Genomic DNA, 12094 nt, shown 5'->3' with positions numbered 1-12094 from the left:
TAAGACACTTCATTTCACAGCAAGTGCATTGGAGCATCAGATATACTTGTAAGTCATTTCATGCTGAATATGAAAGTCCTCCCTTCTGGCTAAACTGCTGATGTCATTATTGCATGTCATGTTCTTTGCAGCATTTGGATCAAGAATGTCAGGTCTGTTTGAATATCACAGTCCATCAAATTAAGACCAAGCTCAATTCATTATTAAAGTATATACTGTGCGTGTGAGTGCGTGTGAGTGCGTGTGCGTGTGCGTGCGTGTGCGTGCGTGTGCGTGTGTGTGTGTGTGTTTGTTTCATATGATGGGTTTGAATGCCATTGATCGCCAGTATAAAAATGAAATTCGATTGATTACTATATGTCCTGTCTGCAGTCTGACTGCATAGAACACATTAAAACCTAATTGAATTTCTAGTTTAATTAAGTGTAAATTATTAAAGTGGAGGAGTTGGGAGTTGAAGTTTAGGCAAATTCGTAACAGAACATCATAGATAAGTGTAAAGTCAACATGCAATGAAAGCGGGGAATATTAAAATAAATGATGTACTCCCACTGCAACATGCTTATAATGTGAGAAACCTCCATTTATCTCCGGCCACACGGTGGACGACCCCTCCCCCCCAACAAAAACGCATGGAAAAAGCGCCGTTATTTTTCTTTTTTGTAGCTGTGGACATAAGTGACATAAGTGAATCTTGAATGTGCAGTGCGTGTGTTGGCACACATTGTGAAAGCATGTCTGTGTTTGAATGAAAGGAATAGTATTTCTCATTCCGTGGGTTGTGGCCCACCGTAGGTCATTTTGAGACTTCAATAGGTCCCTCAATAAGAAAAGCTCAGAGGAGGTAAAAAACTAACTGCCTCAACTGCAAACCATTTAAATGTCACTGGTTAGAATCCTAACTTGAGCTATAAGCAGTATTACATAGCATTGAACAAGGGGGCACAGCCTGGACAATCTCAACCACCGCTCTGGATTCTTTTTAACCCATTAAATCTGCATCAGAGTCAGATTTAGATTTCTTTGGCTATCCAAAAATAGCAGATATACAAGCTAGATCTGCTATTTTTGAAAAATCATGAAAATGAGTGCAAATCTTTGACTATAGATACATTTTTAACTTAAATCTTTGCTTCTGGGGGTCCCTGGAGCAACATATTTTGAGATGGGGGGGGGGATGGGGTCTGCGGACAACTGTACATATCGTTTTGGGGGTCCATGACATGAAAGAAGTTTGAGAACCACTGATATAGCAACATAAGTTTTTTTTCCAAAAATACTGTTAGGATTCAGAAGACATTTGTAGAATCCCCAGAAGCAAAGATTTGCACAAATGTTCACGATTTTTCTAAGAAATAGCAGATTTACAAGCTCGTATATCTGCTATTTTTGAATAGCCAAAAACATCTAAAATGTCACAGATGCGTTCCCGGTTTGAATGGGTTAATGGACTGCTCAGGACTAGACCTCCTCCTCCTCCTCAACGGACTAATTTCTCCTGTACCTCCAGCTAGGAGACATTATATTAGTGCTACGTTTGCCTCAGTCACCATGTTTTGTTGGGGCCCCAGTGGCCTGTTGTGACACTAGGAGCAATTATCTCCAGACAGTGGTGGCGAAACAGTGGAATAATGGAGAATGGCTGCCAAAGTGCATGCAGTTAACTTGTTGTCGAGATTGTGTTCTACAACATCATGCAAAGATAAAAGAGTTTTCCACCTGCACCTAAAAAAACGTAGTATTCAGGAATCAACGTACAAACACTGGTTAGACAATAAAATGACCAACGCCGACTCAAAGACTCATTTTGAATCTTCTGCAGTGAATGCTGTAGTGAGCAAAAATGGACTTATTAAAGGGATAGTTCACCCCCAAAATGACTGTTTTTCTATCGATTAGTCACCCCATGGAGACTTGAATGCATGGATATTTTTTAGTTTTTGTCACATTCCTAAGCCAATAATTTGATGACCGGCACCGGTTCAGGTAGGAACATTTGTGTCTCCTACCCGAACCGCTGCCTACCGGTCCGCTGGTCATCAAATTATTGGCTTAGGCCATGGGGTGACTAATTAATAGAAAAAAAGTATTTTTTTATGAATTCTTTTAAAAATATATTATATATTTTCAAAGATTTGCACAATTTTCTTTTTTTCCAAAAATAACAGATCTACAATCTCATAGCGCGGCACTCGTTGCCATGCTATCTGCTATTTTTTGAATAGCAAAAGAAATCTAAAATGATACAGATGCTTTCCCGAGCTTAATGGGTTAACACAGCCACAATCGTGCTGTATTGCTGTGTGCATGACATACTGTTTGAATATGGTGAATGATGCACGAGATGCGTAGAGTTTCCTCAGTACCCACCGTTCCCTCCTTGCAGTAGGCCAGCAGTTTGTCTTCCTCCTTGGGGTGGAAGATCAGCGTGTCCGGGGTGAAGGAGACGGGCTGACGCTGGAAGGATGCGCCCTCGTCTGTGCTGATAAACAACATCTGGTCCCTCTCGTTTATGGAGGAACTCACCAGCACCACCTAGATGGACAGAGAGAGAGAGAGAGAGAGAGAGAGAGAGAGAGAGAGAGAGAGAGAGAGAGAGAGAGAGAGAGAGAGAGAGATATGTCAAAGGTGTGCAGGTCAGGGGGTAATTAGGTCAATGTTTTTTTTTGTATTGACCTAATCAATTTAATGGGGGGGGGGGGTCTGCGCTGACACGGTCTAGGCAAGAAGCGCAAAAAGATACCGATACTGCTGCCATGCGTGTTCATCATGTTGCACGCATTTCAACGAATTCGATGAATGCGGGTACTGTACTACAGTATGTGAGCGAGAGACGAGTGCACCCCACTGCCACGCACCACCATGTGTATTCAAGGCCAAATTAAGGGTCATGGAGGACTGTCCATCAGCATTACGTGCTGTTAGTATCATGATGGCAACACATCGATTATGTGTTCAGAGTCTTTAAAGCAAACACGTTAAAAGAGGGACGCCAGGGGACACCAACCACAATTATGTCCCGGACACGCGGAGTTGGAATGACCACATCAGGGGTCGATCAGCAGGCATTAATGAATAATAATACTAATGTATCATCATTACCAGTCATCGAAGGAAGGGAGGCTGCCCATTGGCATCACGGGTGACGTGCTAGGCTGTTTGTTTGTCTGCACGATGTTGCTTTTGCCATGTTCGAATTACAAAGCAGTAAAGATACATTAACTTATTGTTATACTGTACTGTATATCCAGCTGACCAAAATCACTCCTCTCAGCAAATTAAAAACAGTTGCTGACGATGTGTTATGCACTCTCACATTAACTGTATAGTAAAGAATTAGATTCATGTGTGCAAGACAGACGAGAGAAACATTATAAATGAACACAGCAAATGTTATGGACACCGTTGATTAGACTATTATCTCAAGCCGCCTGGAATCATTGCCATGCACACAAATCACTAATGTGCACATACAGTATAGCAAGCGCTCACACACACAGAACTTTGCAAGAAAGCACAGACACATACTCCTCTGATTTAGTATGCCCCTCATGAAAGCAATTAAGCATTACTTGACGCGTCTCACATCACGCTGGCTGCACTTGGGACTGGTGAGTAGAGTTATCAATTAAGGGCTTTAAAATGAAAACCCGACCCAGGTGCGCTGAAGCCCAAGCCCGATCATACATACAATAAGAACCCAAGTCCAAACCTGAACATTTGCTTGTGTGTTTGTGTCAGGAATGGAAGGTGTTTGACCAATATGCAGGAACTCAAAACTCAAGAATTCAAACATCAAACGCAGGAGATGAGGATGATGAGCAACGACAGAATAACAACAGTTTAATACAAGCATGCACTGTAAACATACACAACATATCAACACACACTGAAACTCTGACTACAAACAGGGAACCTAACGCAACAAACTAAAGGTCCAGCACTGAACAGACACAGTCTAAATAGTCTCTGGAGCTCGTCACCCAACCAGCCGGCTCAGCAGCAAAGGTTGTCGGGAACGGGAGTCGAACCCGCGACACGTTGTCAGGCTGGCATTGCAGCTTAGGGTGCCTGGACGATCACGCTACGGCCCAGGCCAACTGTTAGGATTTTTAAGACATTATTTTGTAGAATCGGCCACAGGTCTTAATGGGTTAAAGGGATAGTTCACCCCCAAAATGACTTTTTTTCTGGGCAATCAGGTAGGGAAATCAGACTCTTCTAGGCCACGGGAAGAGCGGAGAGGGGAATTAGGAGCAGGGCAAAGTCACAAGTTAACAGGGAAAAACAGGGCATATCTGACAGGGAGGGGGAAAACACGTCAGGGACAGAGGCCATGACCGTGACAGTTTGTTTGCATGTATGGGCTCGGATGTGTGAATGCATACTTGCATGAAGTGTTTATATGCCAGTCTTTGCAAGCATGTTCACATTATGCTTGTGTTTGTGCACACATGTGCATGCAAGCTTGTGTGTGTGCATATATACTGTACATACAGTACAGTATGTGTGAACTGAACGCACAGTTCTTTGGGAGCTGCACAGTGAAGGAACCAGCAGCATCTGGTGGGGGAAGGTTACCCAGGGAACTCCCAGAAGAGGATGGAGGGAGGGATGGATGGATGGAGGAGTGGAGACTGTAGACTAGGGACCCAGCACCAAAAGAGGATGGATGGATGGAGGAGGACTGGAGAAACTATTTTATTCCCCCAGTACCAGAAAAGGATGGATGAAGTTGTGGAGAGCCATGATAACAAAGATGGTTGATTGTTTTCACCTTTTTAATTCTGGTTTAGTTAAGAAAGGGAGATGAATGTGAGAAGAGGGACCTTATGTACAACCACAGAATAATCTTCAGGTCCCAGTATTAGAAACAACACATAGTGATCAGTCAGCACTATTCCCTGTGTGTCTGTGTTGCTAGAAAGAGCATGCACTGTGAGTTCATTTTCATGCTCTTGTCATCCTCTCCTCACAGCAACAGCAACGCAGTACCTTGGCCCGCCTATGAGTGGCACTGTTGCCAAAGCAAGCGGCCATTCAGTAGATTCAAAAGCAAGACTGAACTTTTGGAGATGCAAAACCCGCAGAAAGAGGGGGTATTGCGTGTGTGTGTGTGTGGGGGGGGGGGGGGGGTTAGGCAGAGGCAAAATACTTTGAGATGTTCTTCACTTGTGACTGTTTCCTCTGAGAAATTTGTCAAACTGGGGCCATGCTAGACTTCATGCGTCTACTCTTGAGAATTTGGCCGTATGACACATTAAGGGGAGCTTACAAGGGGTAATGTAAGCTCTTCAAATCTAACAAGGCTTTAAAACAATCACATTTTAAAGCCTATCTTTGCAAGAAACTCAATTCACCCTGGTTTAGCTTTGTATCTTGTTTCAACTGAGCATAGTCTGATAGCATGAGGCGATAGCGTATACGTTGGTCTATGGATCAGAGGCAGATAAACATGGTTGTGTACTGTACAGTGCCATATCTCAGCATGGCATGCCACAATGTAGAGAAGATGATGCATTAAAGCCCCAGGCTTCCAGACAGCTAGTTGGGCCTGAGAATGCAGAGGTGGATGTAATGTGCTCCCAAATGATTGCACATTATGCACAAGAGTGATGACCCATCCCAGAATCAGCCTCGTTATCTAGCAAGACCACAGTGCAGAGATCAGCATACCTCTCTCCCCCCCCCCCCCCCTCTCTCTCTCTCTCTCTCTCTCTGTGTGTGTGTGTCTCTCTCTCTGTTTCTCTCTAACCTCTCCCCATCTCCATTCTAAATTTAGCTCAGTGTCTCTCCATGATGTTGTCTTATCTGTGGCTATTTGAGAGTCTGTCTCTTATCTTCTCTCTCCATCTGCCTCCCCCCTTCTCTCTCTCTCTCTCTCTCTGTCGCTCTCTCTCTCTGATGGATCTCTCAATTTCTGCTATCATCCAATCTCCAATCCTCTGCTGCTTCCCCCCTCCCTCTCCATCTCCCCCTCTCTCTCTCTCTCTCTCTCTCTCTCTCTCTCTCTCTCTCTCTCTCTCTCTCTCTCTCTCTCTCTCTCTCTCTCTCTCTCTCTCTCTCTCTCTCTCTCTCTCTCTCTCTCTCTCTCTCTGCCTCCCTCATTCTCTCTGGTTGTCAGTGGTAGTTCTTCCTATGCGCCTGTGTCAAGTGAAAGAGAAGGAAACTAAGAGAAAAACACAAAAAGGGAGAGAAAGTCACCAGGCTCAGAGCAATATTCCAGACATAATAACATTGAGACAACTTGTTGATTTGACACTATAATGAAATTGAATTGAGTCAAATTGTGTTTATCTCTACTCCCCTGCCTGAAGCAGGGGAGTGCGTGTGTGTGTGTGTGTGTGTGTGTGTGTGTGTGTGTGTGTGTGTGTGTGTGTGTGTGTGTGTGTGTGTGTGTGTGTGTGTGTGTGTGTGTGTGTGTGTGTGTGTGTGTGTATGTGTATGTGTGCGCGTGTGCGTGTGCGTGCGCGTGCGCGTGCGTGTGCGTGTGCGTGTGTGTGTGTGTGTGTGTGCGTGCTGTGTGTGTGCTGTGTGTGTGTGCGTGCTGTGTGCTGCGTGCGTGCGTGTCTGTGATGCCTTTTCAGATGTTACAGCTAATACACCAGATGTTGTTGTTAATGAGGACAGTCAAGAAGTGACCATTTTGGAAGTGGGTTGTACATTTGACCACAGTCTGGAAGAGGCATTCCTTACCAAGGTGCTAAAGTACCAATGTCTTAAGGATGCTACCATACAGCTTGGTTACAAATCAATGTAAACTGATTGTGTTCATATTTGGAAGCCTCGAAATGTCCATACATTTGTTGTGAGAGGTCTGCGGATTGCAGGAATGCCCAAGCCGAGAGCTAAGGCATTGGCTAATTGGCATTAGCCAATGCTGTGTGTGTGTGTGTGTGTGTGTGTGTGTGTGTGTGTGTGTGTGTGTGTGTGTGTGTGTGTGTGTGTGTGTGTGTGTGTGTGTGTGTGTGTGTGTGTGTGTGTGTGTGTGTGTGTGTGTGTGTCTTTGCTGAGTGATTTTCCATTTTATTTAACTGACAGGTGTCAGTGAAGAGGCCGTTCTCTCCATGACAAACACAGTGGGGTCTTCCCCTGTCAGTAAGAAAACAACTCCACTGTATCGTGGTGGGATTTCAAACAATACACCATTGTAACACACAACCAACTGTGTGATAAGAATAGACTGTAGCAGCGGGGAGAGCTCTCAAACATGTCCCATCTGCACCACCATATGGGCCCGCAGACAATCACTACGTCTCTGTCCAAGATTTTAGTTCACAGTATGATGGATCACATGAGGAAAGATGGGGAAAGATGATGGTGCTTTTAGTTCACAACATGTATATAATATCATATACAGACCCACACACGCACGCACGCACGCACGCACGCACGCACGCACGCACGCACGCACGCACGCACACACACACACACGCACACACACACACACACACACACACACACACACACACACACACACACACAGTGACTGGACACAGGGGTGGGTCAAGTAGATTTAGTGTACTGTAGGTCAACACTGTGTTTATGAACCACTCCATTCCATTGGTTGCCTCATTAAGGAAACACAAGCACAACACAACACAACACAACACAACACAACACAACACAACACAACACAACACAACACAACACAACACAACACAAACAGAAGGAAAAATAAGGAGGAAAAAAATGCTTTCATCTGACGGAAAGCTAACGAAACATACAGACACTCTAATAAATGTTAATACCACAGACAACAAATTATGCAAATACTCCCTGCTGAGAATGGCTGAATGCTCCATTTACATTGCATATCCATCATTCATTATACTTAGCAATTGTGTGCTACAGTGTATGTGTGCACAGGTCGGTGTGTGACCAGCATGTATGTGAGCATGTACAGTATGTAACTACTATACGTGTGCTTGTGTGAGCAGGAATATGTGTGCACTGTGCATGCATGTGTGTGTGTGTGTGTGTGTGTGTACTGTAAAAGCTGTGTGTATGCAAGCCTGTGCAGATCCCTCGCTCATGCCTCATAATACAGTAGCTGATTTTGTGGTGCTGACTTTATGAGTAAACAACTTCCCTCATCAAGAGTTGGCTGTTAAAACAAGCAGTGAGCAGGTGTATGCCGTTTCATTGGCGCGTACAGCAAATTAGTGGTTTGCGAGGCGATGAATTCGCTGCACATAGCTAAAATTAAGGGTCCTTTTTCTTGTCGTTTTCTTTTGGTAACCTGGTGATATTTCACCATGGAGGGTGATAGTCAGCGAATGTTTTCACTGCTATTCTGCTATTTATTGATCAACAGATGTTTTTTACTTCCCAATTAAGTCTTTGCAAATTCCCCCTAAGTATTATTATGCTAGTCACTGCCTTGTTGGTCTTGGGGAGGGTGTATACAACCATGTCTCCTCCGACACACAACAGAGTTTCACCAGAAGTGTGAAAAACGTGCAGAGGAAACGCTATCCCTCACAGTTCTGCTGCCTGCTGAACAGGTGAACGGACCAACCTGTAGGAGTCGCTATAGTGCAGCCACAGAGAACACCCTCCCCTGCCTGCTTCTCACCCTAATGTGTTTGTAAGGAATTTAACCCCGGTCTCAGATACTGGTGGGAAGTTACTTTACCCCTGTACCAACCTGGACGCTCCTTCTTGTTGTTTTCATTTGGATAACATGACGATATTTAACCATGAACGGTGATAGTCAGGGAGTGTTTTCACATGTATTCCCGTTATTTTGACCACTTGTCTGCTCTAATTGCCATTTCACACCACAGGGCCAATTACCCATGCAATGAGAGCTCTCAGCGTAGCAAAACACTAAATCAAGTGCAAATTACGTGGTCACTCGAGCCACCTCTCAATGCAATCAATGCTTTCAGTTATAACATAATATGTAGGCTACAATATGTATAGATATAATATCACACACGCACGCGCGCGCGACTGTACACAGGGGGGTAATAATAATGACCCAAATTGTTGAGGAGGCATTATACCATCCATGTGAAAAAGGAAAAAAAAAACATTAGCTCAATCATTTCACAACAGCGTCATGGGGGACTGCATGCCACTGACATGAAGATAATTGAATTGTACAGGATAGGCTATTGTGTATCTAATTAACTGACACACTTTGTTGTGGAACCTTTGACAGGAAACAGGTTATAAAAACCTCATGGAATTCAAATACATAAACCTGTATTTGTCAATGTATTGAGACGAGGGCCGTTGCGGTTGTGGGGGGGTTCTATCATGCCCTGAGGAGTAGCATGGGAGAAAGTGGAGCAAAGACAAATGATTTACGGACTGGTACAGTAGCTCACATGTACATTTAATACACTTTTTTGGTGCGATATTGTCTTAGATTAACAACAAGGAAATGGGTTGCAAGAGTGGCAAGAGTGTTTCTTAGATGTCAAAAGAACAAACCACAAATATTTAAATCGTAATAATATTTTTTTTGCTTTTTTTTTAAAGGAGTAGTTCACCCCCAAAAAATCTTATTTTCTATCAATTGCACACCCCATGAACTCTTGAATTCATGGATTTGGATTTGTTTTGTGTCTTATTCCTATCATTTTGATTACAGACGGAAAGATGCTAATGTATCCGGTAGGAGACACAAAGTTGACTCTTTGTGTCTCCTACTGGAAATACACCTGGTCATCAAATTATTGGCTTAGGAATTTATTCACACAGTATGTTCCAGTGTTCAATGACAAAAACACAATTAAATCGTCAATCGCCCCAATTAATCGTCAAGTAAAATTTCATAATCGTGACAGCCCTAGCCGGGCGGACAGCCAAGGCTGGAGACGCTATTGTGTTTTCAGGTCGTCCAACTGTCCTTATGTCCATCCCAACTACGATATCTGAAGAGCACCATTGTGAATTTCATGACATTTGGCACAAACGTCGACTTGTATTCAAGGATGAACTGATTAGAAGTATGTGGCCAAAGGTCAAAGGTCAAGATCACTGTGACCTCCTCCTCACAAAGCATGTTCATTTACATTCCTTCGAAGCCTTAAGTATCCCCCCCCTCTTCCACCTCATTATGATTCCGTCAGTGGACAGCCGTAGCCGGGGGCATTATGCTTTCAGGTTGTCCATCCAGACGGATAGACAGCTGCAGCAAACAGCAACTGGCTTAGCAGAGGCATACAGAGCTGTATATCGTTAGCCTCATAACATAATTGCCTAACTCACTTTTTGGTCAAATTGACATTTTTGGCTAGCTCTCTCCTAACACTGCTGCATCATTCATTGTGCCTTGCCTGACTTTCTGCCTAAGTCATCTAGGTGACTTAGGCAGAAAGTGATATTTTTTGTTTTGTCTCTCCTGAAAACCTTCAAAATATGACTTAGGCAATTATGCTATAAGGCTAACGGTATTTGGTCTGTATTTATGTTTGCCATCTCCGTTGGTTTATTTCTCTCTTGGTCTATTTTGTTCTTTCTTCCTTTCATCATCGCAACTGTTTTTTTTTTTTTTGGGGGGGTGGGACGACGGACTTAGATTTAATTGAGAGGAACAGAAAGATGAATGCAGTCAGGATTCATGCAGGAGTATCATATACTGTGTGTACCTCTAATATCCAAAAAAGTTGAACGGAGTAGGCTAGACGGCCAGATGGGAAATGTGAACTAAACCGCAGAGAAGATATTACAGCCATAAATACAGTACAATAAGAAAACATAAGAAAAGTGAACTAAACTGCCTGAAAAGATATTGCAGACATAAATACAGAGTAGACGTTTATGCACAGTGCCCAAAGGGGTCAAATATTTGCCAGGATGGAGGCCTCAGACTAAAGTTATGGTCCAAACATCAAATATGATGAACACCTTCTTTGAGGTCTTATTATGCACACCGTGAAAAACACCCTTCTTCTCTTCCCTCCCATAACTTCAATACAATCACATGTGCTGCTATTATTACACCCTCTATTAAGTCACATGCTGTGATTACGCTAACTGTTGATCCCAGCATCAGCGATCAGTTCCTGACATTAAAGGATTTAAACACACCCAGTGCTCCAAATGGCTGCTATGTTTCACGGCACACACCTGTCATCTGTTCCCCTTAAATTACAGCCAATGAGACAGGCCAGGTTCTACACACCCGGCCAATAACAACCCACGCACACTCCCAGTCCCCGGTAATCAAATGGGAAAGGTGTGGAGCCCCTTCTTGGTGGTAGATAATTACAGGGGAACTGAATGGAAGATGTCTCCTTGGGATTATATCACATGCACATATGAGCCACGCCACAATCTGTTTCCCCTGGTGACAGAAAAAGAAGAATGCACCTTAAAGAGAGCTGAAGTAAACAAGCGTTATAATTACTGTTGTATCCGGATGGGTGCTGACAGACAGGAGAGGATGTTTCATTTCCTACCTGGAACACCTCATTAACAGAAAATAAGATGATGGGTGGAGCACGACAGAGAGAGAGAAGAAAAGAATGAGGGGCAGGAGATGGAGTGGGGGAGAAAGAGAGAGAGAGAGAGAGAGAGAGAGAGAGAGAGAGAGAGAGAGAGAGAGAGAGAGAGATAGTAGGCGGTCCTCGCTCCAACACACACACACACACACACACACACACACACACACACACACACACACACACACACACACACACACACACACACACACACACACACACACACACACACACACACACACACACACACACACACACTGTTCAGTCCGGGCCAGGGCAGAAATTTCCCTGCAAGCCATGATGACCATGGCCATGGTTGTTGCCCCGCAGTTGCCCCTCAAATATGACTAGTGGCTACTGTGGCCTTGATTCCCAGCCAGCACTACCACTGCTAATTTCACTGTTTTCTCAACATCTGCACTCTTTTCCTGTCAATGCGGTTTTTAGACACCAGCTTATTTAGTCTATCTACATTCTTATTGGACACCAAGTGAAAAACTGCACAAATATAACCAGCCAGGTTCCATTTCAAGCCTGACATGAACCGCTAGAATGCATTTTTTTTACACAAAACTAGAACTGGCCAAACACGAGGCTTATTCAAATGCATCCTGTCATCCTGTCCAATTGTTCAT

At 43.8% G+C, this 12094-nt stretch overlaps 1 protein-coding gene across 10 annotated transcripts in view; it reads right to left on the bottom strand.

Annotated features, from left to right (window-relative positions):
* sorcs2 (sortilin-related VPS10 domain containing receptor 2) overlaps window positions 1-12094 on the bottom strand; it is a 217106-nt gene that overhangs the window by 39143 nt on the left and 165869 nt on the right. For all 10 annotated transcript variants that reach the window (XM_084043651.1, XM_084043649.1, XM_084043652.1 and 7 more), the window contains exon 4: window positions 2371-2535. In XM_084043651.1, the coding sequence (XP_083899777.1) occupies window positions 2371-2535 (165 nt within the window). The remainder of the gene's footprint in view (window positions 1-2370; window positions 2536-12094) is intronic.

The sequence above is a fragment of the Gymnoscopelus microlampas genome, assembly GCF_963454915.1.
Source record: "Gymnoscopelus microlampas genome assembly, chromosome: 19".
Lineage (NCBI taxonomy): Eukaryota > Metazoa > Chordata > Actinopteri > Myctophiformes > Myctophidae > Gymnoscopelus > Gymnoscopelus microlampas.
This window is presented reverse-complemented; position numbering and strand designations above follow the sequence as displayed.